This window comes from Lagenorhynchus albirostris, chromosome 1, assembly GCF_949774975.1.
Source record: "Lagenorhynchus albirostris chromosome 1, mLagAlb1.1, whole genome shotgun sequence".
In the NCBI taxonomy this organism is placed as follows: Eukaryota; Metazoa; Chordata; class Mammalia; order Artiodactyla; family Delphinidae; genus Lagenorhynchus; species Lagenorhynchus albirostris.
In genome coordinates this window covers 158,411,749-158,428,997 of record NC_083095.1, presented here as the reverse complement: position 1 = coordinate 158,428,997, position 17,249 = coordinate 158,411,749, and the positions used below count along the sequence as shown (strand labels likewise).

At 40.8% G+C, this 17,249-nt stretch overlaps 1 protein-coding gene across 4 annotated transcripts in view; it reads left to right on the top strand.

Annotated features, from left to right (window-relative positions):
- The window catches only part of MTMR10 (myotubularin related protein 10), a 44,844-nt gene that overhangs the window by 773 nt on the left and 26,822 nt on the right, over positions 1 to 17,249 (top strand). For 2 of the 4 annotated variants that reach the window (XR_009541985.1, XM_060156990.1), the window contains exons 2-5: positions 30 to 90; positions 10,558 to 10,694; positions 12,473 to 12,545; positions 13,329 to 13,471. Coding sequence is in view for 2 of the 4 variants with exons in the window: in XM_060156990.1 (XP_060012973.1) it covers positions 30 to 90; positions 10,558 to 10,694; positions 12,473 to 12,545; positions 13,329 to 13,471 (414 nt within the window). In the remaining 2 variants the exon portion in view is untranslated. Of the gene's footprint in view, positions 1 to 29; positions 91 to 10,557; positions 10,695 to 12,472; positions 12,546 to 13,328; positions 13,472 to 14,993; positions 15,174 to 17,249 lie in introns of those variants that run through there. The other 2 variants (XM_060157012.1, XM_060157004.1) reach the window with 2 other exon arrangements.

The following is a 17,249-nucleotide window of genomic DNA, read 5'->3' as shown; positions in this document are numbered from 1 at the left end:
TTTTGATTTGTTTTGCTAATGTATTTCAGACTGACGATAATATTAATTCAGAACCGAAGATTAAAAAACTGGAGCCTGTTCTTTTGCCAGGTAAACATGAGTGTTCTAACAGATACTTTAGTAACGTGTTTTGGCCTAAGATTATTCCACCAGCTAGTACCATGTGGTTAACTTTCCTCATTTACTTTAAACTTTAGCCACTTAAAAATCTAACGACTGAGGATGGAAAAAAAAAAAAGGATTGGTTAGAACTAAAGGACAGCAACAAAAAGTAATGATTAATTGGTGTTTGTCCTTGAAAACTTAAGCATCGTAGAAAACTGTCAAGAATACCACTACCTTATTTCCTTTTCGTCTCCTGAAATGTTCTTTTTTAAAGTGATCATGAATTGCTTAGGTGGTGAAAGGACTTTTTGCCCTTCTTGTCCATCTGCAATTTCATGCATTCATGGTTAATAATCAGATCACATTTCAATAGTATAAAAAGTGACTTTTATTATGTCTGGGTCTCTATACCAATAACAAAGCTTAGTGAACTTTGAATTACTTACTTGGCAATTGTTTTTTGAAGGTGTCAGCTGTGTTTGCAAATCTTGTTTCAATTTAGAATAGGGCTTCCCAGCAGAGACACTATAGATGTTTTGGGCCTGATAATTCTTTGTTGTAGGGTTGTCCTGTGCATTGCAGGATGTTTAGCAGCATCCCTGGCCTCTACCCCCTAGATGCCAGGAGCACCACCTCCTCTACCTCCTACTTGTGGGAACCAGAATGTCTCCAGACATTGCCAAACCCTTTTGTTAGGGGGTGGGGGGAACCCTAGGGGCAAAATTTTCCCCCTGTGGAGAAGCACTGGTTTAGAACAAAATTGAGGTTAGAAGACCTTAGAGGTAGAGGTAGGAATTGATGGTAAATTGGAGGTTAGTTTTAAAGCGTATAATGCATTTATTTGATTGGTATTTTGAGTTGTATAATAATTATATAACAGCTAGGAAGTCAGTTGTTTAATCTGATTATTAGGGAAAGTAGCCAGGAAAGCCTGTTTTAAACATGAAATATAATCAAATACCAGTTTGTGTGACTACTATCAGTATTTTAAAATCTCAGTTGTTACTTAATGCTAAATCTGATAAAATGATTAGAACTCTATAGGTAGTAATTGAACAAATAGGGTAACTTAAAATTTTGTGCTTTAAAATTTTAAATATTAAGTAGGAACAAACAAATTTAAAACATAAACCTATGGTTCTCTATTATAGATGTTAACTCTTAAAATTGTTTTAAACTTTTTTTGGGGAGTTAGTTATAACTATTTTCCCTTTATTTTGTTAATGCTTTTTAGCCAAACAGTATGTACTAAATAATCCTTTGTACTTGTCCTGGAAGTGAACAATAGAATTAATAAGTAACCTTTGCTCCCTGTGTGTGCTCTGTTTTGGTCTTAGTCACTCCAGGCATTTAAACAACCCACCGGCAAACAGTGCTCTTCCTGAATGAGTGCCTGTGAGCTATTGAACTTTGGGTCCTTTTACCCTGAACAGGCCCTGTTCTTTGATTTCCCCCTTCTGATATTTGATTTGATTTGACACTAATAAACCACATGGTCTTAGCTACAAATGATAGTGCTTGATTTTCTTTAGTTAACTTCTATATTTAAGCTTTGCTTGTGAAATTGTTACAAATATCAGTAAGCTCAAAGAACTTTACATTGAGCGATTATCTTTTCTATAGAATTAACTAAAAACTTACCTTTCTGTTAAAAAGTCAGCGTTTTCTGGGGAAGTTGTAAACCCATTTCCTGACTGTCAGTGGTTTACTTGTCTTAGAAATCATAGCTAAGTCTGGATCCCCTGACCTGTGGTAGCTTTTCTTCATTGGCTCTGTGTGTGCATACGTGATGGCTTTGGCCCCCGGATTCTGTTTGCACCTAACCTATTCCTCACAGAACGTTTAGTCAATGCTAAATTAGTGTGTCTTTGCCCTCCTTCCCCACCCCTTCTGTTCTTACCTTCCCATCCTGGTCTTCCCATGCTCTTCCCGTTGTTTCTGTCAGACCCCCCCCCGCCCCCCCTGTCCGCCCCCCCCCCCCCCCCCCCCGTCATGGTCTCTGTGCCCTGCTTCACCTCTAACCTCACCAACTCCCGCCAGAACCTCTGTTGCTCCCTTTTCAGCCTGTGAAATCTGGAAGACAAGTGGAGAGTAACTGAAGCATTGGTGATCTATAAGACCTGGGCTGCACTAGGGCTTTGCCTAAGAGGGCTTCATAATATAGTTCTGGCCTTCATAATAGTCAGAAACCAAGAGAAAACTTGGCCAAGTCACCTGCGGCTTTGCACAGGCACGCGAAACAAGGAAGTAATTGTTCAGAGGTATAGTGTTGGATGTTATGCTTTGGCAAAATGCCTTGGGTTCAAGGATATCCTACTTCAGTTGCCCAAAGTTTGAACTTTTAATTCAATAAGCAGATGAAAATTGAAACACAAAATCAATTGTTTATTTGCAGTTACCAAGTGCTCTGTTGAACTTAACAAGGCTGAATTTAAAATGATCTTCAGCTTTTATTAAACAAAACAGAAGAAATTGACTAGGAATTTAATTTAGATTGTGGTTTATGTTAGTAATATTCAGCTTGCCTGGTTCATGAAACTCCTTGAGATGGAGATTGTATCTAATTCAGTTTTGTGGTACCCAGTGTCCAGCATAGTGCATCGAGATGTTGGTTGAGTGAATGACAGTGAAAGGACCCCTCAGACCACCTGCTTAAATTGTTCCCGTAGCCTTGCGTGTGCGCGCACATACACAGACAAACAGACCAACTCTCAGGTTTAGGAGGAAGGGGAAAACTCTTACTTTATGCCATGTGTCTTGCTCTCTCCCAAAGCCACACTTCTCAAGAAAATTGTACCTGAGCCTAGAACTGAAATACAGTGCTCTGTCAAAGCACCTGGCCTTTGCCTAGGCTTTCTCTTCATCTTCCCGTCATTACCTGAATCTCATTCTTTGACGATTGTGTTGTGTGTGTAAAATCACCCCAGTCCTTTTGAAAAGAGGGAGAGTATGAATTCTAAACTGTGTATGTGTGTGTGTGTTCCAGCATATGTTTGTGAGAACAGGTGTTGCCACACTAAGCTTGTGTCTGTTTGGGTAGCTGCTGGGCTGGTGGATCCGTTCACTGAGTCTGTGAGCACCTCCTGGGTTCCTGGCTTCATGCTAGCTGGGAAGGTGCTGGAGGAGGAGTGGGCTTGAATTGCAGCAGGGCTGGGGCAAGCTCCATGCTGCCTGTGGACAAGGCAGAAGACTGTGACCTGGACCAGTGGTTCCCAGATTCTAGTCATGGCCTGGCTGACATCAGATCTGGATGAAGTTTTTATCAGCCCTTGGTCAAATTGAGAAAATTAAGAAAAATGCAGGTTTTTTCCATAAAGCTAAATTGATTTGCTTTAAATTCTGAGATTATGTCCTTCCAGCTTCTTTGGTGTAGATATGTTCTTCTAGTAGTAGCTGTGACTTTAAAAAAGTTTTTAAGTTAGCTCTTGTGTAGTTTCCCTGAATTATTTTTGTAGTATACCTGTTTTGTGGAATCTGAACTGGAAATCACTCCATGAAATTATTGTAATATTATAGGTACAATTTAATGAACACTCACACAGAGAACATCAGTTGTTTTATCTGCCTGGAGTCTTTCCACCATCTTCTGAGAAATGCACCCTCTCTCTTCTGACAAATTCTCCTTCCCCATCTCCACCCAGCCCGGGGTTCTTGTGTGGCCAGCAAAGATGATAACCCACCCCCAGACTGCTAGCATGAGCACAGGTTTGCCTCTGGATGTTTTCAGATTGGTACTGAGGAAAGAGATCCTTTTCTATAGCGCCATCCGTGGCTGAAGCACCAGCAGACTTGTCCAAAAGAATGACGTCACGTGTTGAGAGCGGCAGAGGCAGAACACCGAGGGAGAGTTCTGATGGTCCCATTTTCCTTGAAGTCCAGCTGACACCAGAGCCACAGAATATTTCTTTTTGCCAGGCTAGTTCCGGGCATGTTTCTTACACTTTCAACTAAGATCCTTAACTAATATATGATATAGCTTACAGGTTACTCCTCATGACAGCCCTGTCAGGAAGGTACCAGTTTATCTTCCTTTGACAGGTGAGAAAACTATACAAGTCATAGAGGTTAAGTAACTTGTCTAGTGTTGCCCAGCAAGCAAGGGCAGAGCCAGGATTAGGAGCCTGACTCCCAGGCTATGTCTTTAACCACTAAGCAGCAGGGCCTGCCTGACTGTGCTGACACCAGGGTCCAGATTTATGCTTTGGGATTGGATAGCCGGTGGGTTGGATGTCGTCCTAGAGGGAGTGCTCTAGGTGAGGTAAAAAGAGCTCTGTCCTCGGCTCTGCCCTTTCCACAGCAGACAGATTTGACCCAGCTTGACAAGCAACTTTCAAACGATTTCAGCTGCCAGAAAATGGAATGTCTCGGGAGTCAGTGGACTTCCTGTCTCTGGCCGAGCTGAGCAGAGGCTGGTGGAATGCCAACGGCTTTGTCGTGAGGGGATGAGATTTGCAGCGAGTGGGGCTCGGTGGGCTTTCTCTCTCCTCTCTCTCTCTGGGACATGATTTTTTTTTTTTTAGTATTTATTTATTTATTTTGGCTGCACTGGGTCTCAGTTGCGGCACACGGTATCTTCATTGCGACATGTACACGGGATCTAGTTCCCGACTAGGGCCTGAACTCGGGTCCCCTGCATTGGGAGCACAGAGTCTTACCCAGTGGACCACGAGGGAGGTCCCTGGGACGTGATCATTTTAGGGATCTGTGGGGTGGGAGGGGGATGGCCTGAAGTGCTGTGGCCACGGCCTGAGTTGATGGTTGAGTGGGTACTGACTGCTCATTCCGTACTGCTTGGTAGAGGGGGAGCAGCCGAAGAAGAGGGCTCCTGCCCTGAGTCTCAGTTCACTGGCAAGTGCTTCAGTGGAGGAGAGCCGAGGTTGTGCAGGCTTGGAGGAAGGGCACCTGAGCCGCATTTGGGGAGGGCCTGGCAGTCGGGAGAGGACTTGTGCTCTGCCCCGTGGTGCCCGCTAAGACTCAGCCTCTGTGCACAGGCGAGGGTCGGCTCGGCCCTCCCTCTTCCATCTGCAGTGCCAGCAGCACTTCCATTAGGAGATTAACTAGTAGATCGATAATGAAAGCGCTGATTGTCCGAGTCTTTTGTAATCAGATCAGAAAAGGATACGACCTAGGGCCATCCGGAAAATGAAAATAGCCATTGTTGGGCAGCTGTCTTGTTTATTGCTTTTTTTTTTTTTTTTACATGTTCACTCTTTGGACCATTTATGTTCTACTGTCCTCTATCTCACTGTACGTCTTATTTCCTCAACTAGATTGTGAATCCCTTAAAGCAGACTGTCTCTTTCAGGTGTTTTTTGTTTTGGTTTGGTTTTTTGTAGATAGGCTTTAGAGATCCTTGTAGACTGAATTTCGTAGTATTTTAACTCTTAGATACCCTGCTTTTGAAAAACAGAAGGCCTTGTAACTGCTCCTTGGAACCATGAACGGTTTATCCAACTGCGGTGTCTTAGCATTGGGTCTGTGCCTCACCTGGACAACCTTCTTCTGAGCGTTTGGAGCTGTCCATTCCTCCAGCGCCTGTTAGAGGACCTCAGGTCACCTCCTTACTCCTGACCTTGCAGCTCCTGCTCAGAAACTCTTCGTGAATCCCCTTAAGGAAAATCCTGCTTAAACCAAAAATAAAATCCAAAGTCTGTAACCTCTGTAGTTTGCTGACACTCACCTTGCTGACCTCTTGCACTGTTTCCCAATGTTGATATCTGCTTCACTCAGACCCAGATGCCTTTTTCCTTATTCAGGCCTTTGTTTTTGTGATCATGTGTTCTCTCTGTCTTAACCCTCATCTGCCTTCAAGATTTTCCTCTGGTTTCTTCCTGAGGTCTGCACTGCTGACCTTCCTCCAGCCCCCACGGTGGGTAGCTCTTACTGGACGTGGTACTTGATTCCATGCTTTTTTGTATCATGCGTGACCCTGTGAGTACCAGGAGCGGCCTCCGATGTCTTGTGCTCATCTTGTACAGAGTTTCAGCTTCCCTTAGTAACTGTTAGGCCACTTTAATTCCTGAAGTTCGCTGCAGCTCAGGTGACACTTGGACTACCCTGGCTTTAATGTTGGAAGTCCTGCACGCCAGGAATCCCCAGTCCCAGGCTGTCTGGGATGGTCACTCACTGAATGTAAAGCCACAGACTGAGCTATGCCTTGGGCCTCTGCACATTCCGTAAGTTAGCTACTGTGTACAGTGAGGCTTTGTCTTAAACTATTTTTCAAGCTAAAATTTATGGGAAAAATTATTTTAATTCATCAAACATGTATTGACTTTCTAAATGTGTAAGGTATTATGAAAGATAATGTGACATAATTTTTGGTTCTCAGGGAGTTAAAAACTTCCCTAGCTATACCATTTAGAGACTTATTAATTTTAATTATATTTCCTTTCTTATTTATCTTTACAGATGAAAGCGTCTTGAGAAAACAAACTTTGATGATTTGTTGATTCCTTCCCAGGTTATAGTAGAACGTCTTGGCCCATCATCTTCTAATTTAGACAATTATTTCTCTGGTGCTTTTTGCATACCCTGCACTCCTGCTTTTTCTTTCGTGCGGCTCCTATCGCTTCCTGCCCGTGGTGTGCTGGCAAGTGCCCGGTGCTGAGGGTCCTCCCACATGGCTGGCAGCACACCGCCCTCCTGCCGGAAAAGCCCAGGAGGACAGTCTCTGGGAGCTTTGAAGCTTCAGTTCTAAGTTTCCTCCTCAAGGTCACTAATTTAAAATGTAGCAAGAACCGTCTGGGCGCTCTTCTGTTTCTGCATCTGTCCCCTCTGGGAAGAGGCGCTCTGAATCCCCTGTTTCTCTCCCGCCTGTGAGCTGGTTTCCCGGCCCGCAGGACTGCAGTTCGTGCCTGGCAGTAGCTGAGGACAATTCCTACCCAGGGTTTCCGCTTTTTTTATGAAGTATGAGCAGAGAGCCGTGCTGCATGATCCATGTATTTTAGAGAATGGTTCCATGTGAACAAAATTTAGTGTCGTCAACTAAAACTCAAGCCAGGTTAACTTGGTGCTTATTTTATTACATGCTTATGATAATAAGAAGTCCCAGTTTGGCATCTCCCCGGAAATGCCCTCCTTTTCTTCTTTCCCTCCATCCCACCCTACTTCTTTCTATCCCCCAGGCCCATTTCCACTGTCCACTAAGAAAGCTATGTAACAGTTTTCCTTCAAAGATCATAACCCAGTGGGTCCCTATTTTACTGTTGTTGCTGTTGTTTCGTATATTTCTTGTCCATCTTCTTTTCTTTAGTAGTTTTATTTTTAAATAAACTTGGATTTGTAAAAGGGTACAGATAGTTAACACATACTCTTCACCCAGCTTCCCCTAATGTTACTATCTTATAACCTCGATAAATTTAGCTGAACTAAGAAACTAACAGTACTGTTAACTAAGCTGCAAGTTTTATTGACATTTCCCTAGTTTTTTCACTAATGGCCATTATTTTAGCGCCCCTGCCAGGACACCATGTCTCCCTAGTCTCCAGCCTGTGACAGTTTCTCCGTCTTTACTGATGGATGATGAATTCTTTCATCTTGGCTCCTCTATCCTTTTGAAATGTCCTCTCTCTCTTTCTCTCTCTCTCTTTCTCTCTGTCTCTGTCTCTCTTTCTCTCCCCCACCCCCATTCCCCCCTCTCTTTTTCCCTTCCCTACTTTCTGGCATTCTGGAACTATCAGAAGCTCCAGATTCAGTATGTCTTTCCTCTGCCCCAGCCCTGGAGTCAAACATTTCTCCACTGGGTCCTGGTTCATTTTATTGGAGAATGGTATTTAAATACCAAGATCTGAGTGCCGAATGTGGTTTGTTACTGGAGGCGTTTTCAGGAGACAGAGTAGAAAATGAACACATGCACACTAAGCCATGTATGCACACACCTCCCTTTGTTTCTTTACCTCTCCATCTTTGTATATATTAAGATATACCTGAGTTTATACCGATGTCTCAGACTCTAATCTAGCCCCACAGAGTTCATTCACAGATTTGTGCTTAATTTTGCTTTTTTATGATGGAGAATGGGGAGCAGAGCAGTTAGGCCTGGATTTCAGCTTCACTTCTGCTGAGCGCTGCGGCTCATTGGTGAGAAAGGAATCTTTTGACCTGACTGTGGCAGACACATTCTGGGGGAAGGTTGTTGGTCCTCAGTGCTGCTGAGCAGGCCTCCCAAGCTCTGAGGGCATTGTACCATTGCAGGTGGAAAGTGCCTTTCCTCTGACAGGATATGCCTGAGTACTTCTTCCAAGGCTTGTTTCACATAATGTTAAGAGTTGTCACTTAAGCCACCATCTCTAGCACAGAGCTGGGCAAGCTTTTCCTGTCAAGTCCCAGACAGTAAATGTTTGAGACTTTTCAGGCCGTGAGGTCTCTGGTTGCAAGCACTTAGCTCTGCCTTTGTCCTGTGGAAGCAGTCATAGACGGTACACAAATGAATGTGCATGGATAGGTTTCAGTAAAGCTTTATTTACAAAAACCAGGGGGCTGCATCTGGGTTGGCCAAGCCCTGGACCCATTAAATGCCTTCTCCTCCTTTCATCTTTGTCACATTCTCGCTGCCTTTGTGGACTGGATATGTTACATTTGTGCCCTTGGGAAGAGAGTCGGGTTGGTGGAGAAGTGCTGCCCAAGCACGTGCATCATAAACGTGGTTGGCTGACGGCACTAGTGTGGCCGTGTGTCCTGTCCCACAAGCCCTCCATCTCTTCCTTCCCACTGGTAGATTTTGCAGCTCTCTGTGCGTGTGGTAGGCGAGCAGGGGTGGCTCTGGGACAGTTTTCTGACTTCATGTGCATTCACCCGCCAGCACTTATCTCCTGACCCTCTTGGCGCGTGGCCGTGTTACGTCACTGGTTTCTGTCTGTCTGGAACCACTCCTGCTCCATTGGTGGTGCTGGTCTGGTGAACCTGGAGCAGTGAAGTGGTTCATTCACTCGGGTGTTCAGCACTCATTGACCAGGCCCCTGCCCCATGCTGAGCCTTTGCCTTGCAACTAAAATGTCAGCATCAGAGAAAAACCAGTCCATTTTTGACCCTCATGGGGCATGTGATCCTGAGGGTGAGACAGGCAGTGGTTTTGAAATATGTAGAGTATGCATAATTGCAGCTGTGGTCATTGCTGGGAATTACAGGTAAATGATGCTGTGATTGAGGGAGTTAATCTAGGCACGGAGAGTTTTTAAGGCATTCCTGAGAAAGCGATTGGGCTGAGGCAGAAGGAAAGCATATTCCAGGAAATGGGCACAGCATGTGCGAAGACCCCATGGATCTTTGCAGTCCGGCCTCTGAGAGGGACTAAAAGGCCAGTGTGGCTGGAGAGGGAGAATGAGGACAGCGGCGGGGCTCAGGGTGCGGGGGGTGGTGGGGAGGAGGGCGGGAGGCTACGTGGAGGAGGCTTGTCTGCAGAAGAGACAATTACTCCATTGGTCTGAGCCGAGAATTTGACATGGGCACGTTTGAATTTAATCCTCAGGTAAATGTTAGGGTTCTGTTCTTAAAACTCGTCTTGTACATTTAAGAACTTTGAATAAAAGTTATTTTTGCAGTTCAAATTTATTATAACATTTTATGTAAGAGAGAGGATTGTTTTGAGACTCTAGTTGCTCTCTGTGAACTGGTGGGTGTTTGGGGCTTGTCAGCAATGGTTCTGTCCATCACTATTAGAGGTGTTTGTACTGACAGAAATAGGCAAAGTAGCACAGTACCCTAACTCTTCTACCATGGACCCTAGAGAATGATTACTTAAAAATGTCCCTGGGTCTGGTTGCATTTTAGAACTTGAAATTAAGGATTAATGATGACCAAGCTTTAAATCAATTGCAGAAAATTATTCTCTTCAAAGAACATTAAAACTTTTGTTTCAGTTTCTTATATTTATTTATTTAGTCTTCCATTTTAACTCTAAAACTATATTTTAAAGTTTTATTGCCAACTAAGTTATAATGTGAGTGCAGAGGGAAATTCAATTTGTCTTTATGGAATGTATGTTAAAATAAATAGATTGCATTATTAATTTTGAGGTTAATACTGCATTGTTTCTCATACTGAATTGTCTTAGGAAGGAATCTAAGATATCGGTTTGGGAGATCAAGTCACATGTTAATAAAATACAAATACCCCATCAAGTAATACTCTGAAGGAGACAGTGCAGCTTATTTCTTCTCCAGGGCGCCTTTCGGTAAATAAATAATGAGAGACAGCATGGCATAGTAAAGAATGCAGACTCCAGCTCAACCCTTCTGGTTGAACCATCTCAGACCCTTAAGCTCTTTGTGCCTCAGTTTCTGTATTTACAAATGGAGCACGATGCCCCATTGTGACTGTTACCGATGTGAGGTCCTGGTTCAGTGTTTCTTCTTATCATCATCATGAAATCTTCCTTCTAGGTCACACAGCGACTGTTGACATTTTTGGTGTGGTTGTAGCTCACACAATGATATGTTTCTTTTTGTAAAGGAGAAATTGTCGTAAATGAAGTCAATTTTGTGAGAAAATGCATCGCATCGGACACAAGTCAATACGATTTGTGGGGAAAACTGATATGCAGTAACTTCAAAATTTCCTTTATTACGGATAATCCAATGCCATTACAGGTGTGTTTGATTTGTATGCTGTTTAATCGTATCAGGGCTTTTGACTCTGAGCAGTATGTATTATCAATATTATATAAAGCACAGATATGGGAAAATTATAATAAAATTACTAATAAGTGATTAATATAAGTTTGGGAATGTATTATATTAAAATTCAAAATAAAGTTTAAGGAGAATGTTGAGACTTGAGGAGTATAATTAGTGAGATGGTTTTAAGTCACATTGCTGTGTTTATCCTCTGTGATCTTTGCTTATATATCCTTTTCAATAAAGGAGTTATTCTTTCCTTCTAAATATTTTAACCTATCTATAAAAACAAAGGTATCCTTTTTTACTACTCATAAAGAGAAAAAATTATATAGCAAATAATTTTATAGATGCTGCACATTTTACATATTTTATAGTATCTTTAACTAGTATTTTTCCAAAAAAGTCAAATTCTCATTTCAAATTTCTAGTAGTTAGAATGAAGAAAAATACTGATAAAGTTTTTCTTTAATAACCCTCTTGCTATTTTATATTCTTACTGGAAAACAACAGTTCCATATAATTTGAGTTTTCAAAAAGTCAGTCATGGGCTTCCCTGGTGGCACAGTGGTTGAGAGTCCACCTGCCGATGCAAGGGACACGGGTTCGTGCCCCGGTCCGGGAAGATCCCACATGCCGCGGAGCGCCTGGGCCCGTGAGCCATGGCCGCTGAGCCTGCGTGTCCGGAGCCTGTGCTCTGCAACGGGAGAGGCCACACAGTGAGAGCCCCGCGTACAGAAATAAATAAATAAAGTCAGTCATTCGTTTGTCTAACTTAAAAATCCTGGACTTTCCCTCAACAACTATTTTCTGTTTTGATTTGTAAAGTGTTATATATACACTTTTACTCCCTAGACCTTTATTTGTAATAGTAATATTTGGATGTTAACTCTAAAACTTTTGACTGAAGCACGTAACTATGGATAAGTGTATTTAAATCTATTGCAATCTGTAGGTATATTGAGACTAAATTTAAGGCATTTACAGATACCCAGTATGTAGAGACACAGCTTATTTGGCTGTAAACTTGGGTTTTTCCTTTTATTTTTGGCTTTATTTCAATCTTTGGCTCCAGATTTCACTATAATTGAGACCCATGTACCTGGAATAGCTTAAATCCAATACCACTAATAGGAAAAATAACCCAGTGTCCTACCAACAGAAGGTTAATAGCATCAACAGTGTCCTTAGTCTGAAAGTGTGTATAAAAAATGGGTTTAAAAAATAAGCTGCAGTTTGACTAAAGATTTTTATTTTGAGTAGACTTTCTGCTGTAAAAAGTTATTTTCTGCTCTAAAATCTCCATTGTGAAACTCAAGCCATGATTTTACCCATTAAAATCTGATGACTTTGGAGCCCCTTTTTTATATTATTTTAGTGACAGTTTAACCAGAACTAGGTATGCAAGTGTTTGCCTGTGAAGTGATTGACAGTATAATATCACATATCCTGTATGTTATAATGACATTGTTGTATATAACTTGACCTAATTTTATTGTTTAAAGTGTGGGAAGAAAGGTGGAGAGAATGTGAACACAGTATGTGTTTCTCTCTTCCTCCCCTTACTTTCCTACTGAAGTGTGTTCTGTGATAACTATAGCCTTAGAATTGTCATAGCTGCACAGGCAAAAGCTTTTGTTCTTTTTAGAGATGGTCGTTGCAATTTCTTATCACACCTAAAAGTAAGGCTCATATTACCATCGTGAAGTTATTGGGAAAATAATTAACATGAATGTATTTTTTTATTTCAGAAATTCCATTATAGAAACCTTCTTCTTGGTGAACATGATGTCCCTTTAACATGTATTGAGCAAATAGTCACAGGTATGTTTTATTCTTCACTCAGCCCCTAAAAAGCTGGTTCTACTCGGGAATTCTTGCTTGAAGAGTTACACCTCTCAAATACTTGGGCTGGAGTTTTATTTCTGTAGGTTTTTTGCTTTTTCCCTTTTTTTTTTGAGTCCCAGGAAAATTAATCAGTAAATTATTTTTAAATGGAGATATAAAATATATGGCTTTTTAAAAATATTTATTTATTTATTTATTTATGGCTGCATTGGGTCTTCGTTGCTGCGTGCAGGCTTTCTCTAGTTGCAGTGAGCGGGGGCTAGCTACTCTTTGTTGCGGTGTGCAGGCTTCACATTGCAGTGGCTTCTCTTGTTGCGGAGCACGGGCTCTAGGTGCACGGGCTTCAGTAGTTGTGGCACGTGGGCAAAGTTGCTCCATGAAATGTGGGATCTTCCTGGACCAGGGATTGAACCTCTGTCTTCCGCATTGGCAGGCGGATTCTTAACCACTGCACCACCAGGGAAGTCCCAAAATATATGACTTTTTATATTTTCTAGTATTTGTCCTCTTTTTAATTAAAATTTTAATCATTAAATATAGATGGTGGTGGTTTTGTGCAAAGAAATATCTTTAATATCATCCAAAGCAAAGTTAAAACTGATCCCCCAAAGTTCTAGGAATTATACACAAATATGAAAGATTCTAGAGAAGCAGTACTAAGTGGTGGGTGACCTTCCGATTGTTTTCAGTAAGAATTTGTTAAAGTGTACTAAAGAGTGAATATCAAGAAAGGAATTTTTTTATTTTTTTATTTTTTAGTAAATGACCACAAAAGGAAGCAGAAAGTCCTGGGCCCAAACCAGAAGCTGAAATTTAATCCAACAGAGTTAATTATTTACTGTAAAGATTTCAGAATTGTGAGATTTCGCTTTGATGAATCAGGTCCTGAAAGTGCCAAAAAGGTAATCCTGTTAAGTTTTATCATTGGTTTTGCACTATATTTACCAGTTGCAGTTCTGTATGGAAGTTCTCATTTCTCAATTGCTCAGTTTTTTGTTTTTTGGTTTTTTTAGGGGAAGTTATTTGATATCTCTTTACGTAAAGTCAAAGCCAGGGACGTTAATAGAACTGTTTCCTTGGACTAGTTTATGACTGCTTTAAAGTATTCTATGTAATTTTTTAATCAGCTCCTAAAATATGAAAAGCTGTCATGCATATCTTTTACATTAAGACCATTACCAGCTGTTTTTTTTCTTGGTTAAAAAGATTGAAAAGATGGTGATGTATTGTAATTGAGGTTTGTAAGACTTTTAATTCAGTACCTCAGAGCTTTATCAATAAACTAAAAGCTAGACTTAGGTTACATAAGGGTTAGGTAAATGTGTAGTTATAGGAGGGGTCTAATAAATATTAGTGCTTTAGAGAAATTTTAGTGAATTAATTTGATATTCCACACAGGCGGCTAAAAGCTAGGGACTTTTTAATTGGGTTGTTTTTCCCCTGCCTTCCGGGGAATGTTTATTGCAAACTCGTGGAGTAAGATTCAAGGGCAGAAATTCCTCCTTCTTTGATTCCAGATTTTGGGTTTAGCAGAGGAGTGAAGCTGGTGGTCCTAAAGCCCCCCGGGCCAGTCTGTGGTTCAGCAAATGCAGAGAATAGTAACAGAATCTCCAGAAGCCTGCTCTCATGTATCGGGAATAGAGGAACGATGAGGGACCTTTGTGCCACCAAAAAGGGGTGCATTTGTTTTCCATGGTCAGTAAACTTACTGCAGTAAATTTTCTGTTGATATCAAAATGTGGCTGTCAGAAAGATCTTAAGGCAGCTGTCTTCTTATGGTTTGGTGAGGAGGTGATAGATTTATTTTTAGAACCAGAGTCAACAGTTTCTTTATAGGAGGGCAAACACGAAATGAATGTCTGAAAATGTCTGACCATTGCAGCTAGGCTATGTAGCAGAATGGTGGTGGGATCTGTGGCTAAACATTTTCAGGTAGAGTGTGTATAACTACTTTCTTCATGCTGCAGGATGGGAAATTCAGCAGATAACTTTTAAGACTACTTTTAGCCATTCAATTCTGCAGTTGGTGATTTTGGCATTTTACTAACTTGAGATGCCTATTCTTATGTAGAAAGACTTTAGAATTAATTAGGTAGTAGACTGTGTATAAAATAGTTTAGCCAAGTTACTTTCTTGAACTCAGATGTAGTTGTAATTTCATCAGAGCATCAGGAATCTGCTTGTGAAAACGTTACCTTCAGGATGTGTATCATTTCAAGAACAGGGACACCATGGAACTTAGGAGATGGGGTTAGGACACGGTATTTTTAAAATAAGAAATTGATACAGTGGCCCAATATTCTTTTAGAAAGTTGATATCTCTCCCATTTTCTCCTCTATTTTTCAGATGACAGTATTTCAGTCATTGCAAAGCATAATTATCTGGCTCGTTCTTGCACCATCTAGAGTACTTGTTGGTCATGTTTGATGTGTGAGGCAGTGCACTAAGTTTAGTTGAGGAGATAAAGCATGAACAAATGAAAACAACAGTACAAAGTAGCAGCATAAAAGATGTTCCCACATAAATGATTAGCTTCCAAATGAATGAAACACATAACAAGTGCTGTGGAAATTCAGAATATCCCTTCCCTGTTGTTGCTGCTGGTAAGTGCTATAGGGGGCCTCATTGAACCGTCTACTCAAAACAGGCTAGGCTGGTCCAATTTTTTATGCCCTTTCCCAAGACCAGGTTTCTGGCAAAAATTCTTTCCCCACTGTTGTAAAATATCAAAAGCAGTTACCTCAGACCCAAAAGAAATACTCTCTTTGTATTTGTACAATCATAAGGGGGGAAATACAGAAAAGAAACAGTGGCATTAAGAATATAAATGGAGAAATTTTTCCCTGATTTACATGTTTTCAAACACAAAGGGTTAAGTCATGTATGGCTGCCAAAGCTTAACGGCTTCATGAGTTAAAAACAAAAATTCTAGCACACCGTGTTATTTCAAGTGAAAGTTTTCATCTAAAATTAGGTAACAATTGGGGAATTACAGCTTGATTCTACCTCCTGGAAATTTTGAATGCTAACTTTTCTCTGGAAATGCTTTGATTTTTGTGAATTGTTTTAAAATGACCAGATGCATGTTCAGAGTTCTCTGGTGGGTAAACCATTGATTATTTTTGGAAATACTGAAAGCAGTTATATTCCTATTTGAATTAATGAAATCTCGGAATGCTAAATTGGTTCACATTTTGTTAAATATTGCTCTAAAGCCTTCTGGTAATCTAGCTGGTGTTTCCTGAGTAGTATTATGACAAAATTAGATGACATTCATCCTCATTATTCTTGGATTGTAAATAAGGATTTTTGGGAAAGGTCTATGTAAAGGAAAAAGGAATTTGGATATCTAGAATTGGACATCTGGCCTCAAAGCAACTTTGAGCCACCATTTCCTTTTGAAGAACCTTTGCTGAGGGGCAAAAGATTGTTTTTAATGATTTATCACTTACATAAAAAAATATATAAAAGATGGTAAGTGAAATATATGCCCCTTGTCTCCACTTCATTCTCAAATTAGTTGGCTGTGATGAACCACTTGTTCAGGCATAGTTTCTAGAAATAAAAATTCAACTCATCTATTTAAAGAACAAGTTGGCCTTTCCTGAATTGCCATTTTTGCCTTTAATCTGAGACTTACTCCTCGGTGGCTTTCAGACCACAGAAATACAGGAACCCAGTTTTGTTTGCCCACGTGCCAGCACTGGCTGTGTGTTAATCTTCTCCAGTGCTGTGCCCCCAGCTGGTCTGGGAGGAGAAACCACCAACCGTGGGTACTTCTGGCTTCTGTCCAGACAAGAATATCAGCCTTGGTCCAAAAATCACCTCAAAAGTAGTTTACTTTTTTTTCCTCCAATTAAATATTTACCATAATTTAATGTCTTTAATAAAGATTTTCTTCATTTTCTCTGATAGCCAGGCCAAATGAACTATTTCAGGGGCAGTTTTTAAAGATGTAGAGAGAGGTTTTTCTGAAATTTTTTTAACACTTAGGGAGTACATTGTAAAATTAGAATAATTTTACATGAAAATGAGACCTACTTTTTTAAGTCAAACTCTTAGTGATGGAATCTAGGAATGTGGGTGTAGGCTTTTTAAATAGTGTGTACAAAAAAGCTCAAGGAAGAGGACTTCTGGGAAAAAGCTCAAGGAAGAGGACTCCAGGCTTTCTTGATCTTCTCAGAGTGTCCTGCAGTGACAACAGGAATGTAACCCGGATGACACAAGTTGTGTGTACCTTTGTCAGGGTTCCTAGAGGTACCCCGTACTGAGGTTACCTGAGCTAAGTCCTACACACTTGTGGTTACACTGCTAAACAACAGCTATAGTTCAGGCTGTGTCCCCTTCCCCCCCAAAATCAACCATTGTGCAAGTGATTAAACTGAGTTGCTTTCACATTATTACAGTATTTATAGTCTTCCTTAAATGTGGATGCCATTAAATAAGCTCATTTGTTTCCTAACCTTTATAAATGTGAGATTGTGCTATTTTAAGGGCTTTTTAGAAATGGGCTACGTTGGGTTTTGCCTAGCAGATAGGCTTTGTGGCCATAAAAAACATATTCCATCATCAGTGATGTGTGCATTTCTTTTGTGTAAACAAGGCCCATGACTGCTTTCTGAATGTCTCAGAGAAAGTGATATCTAGTATTACTGAATTGGAGCATTTTCCTGACTATA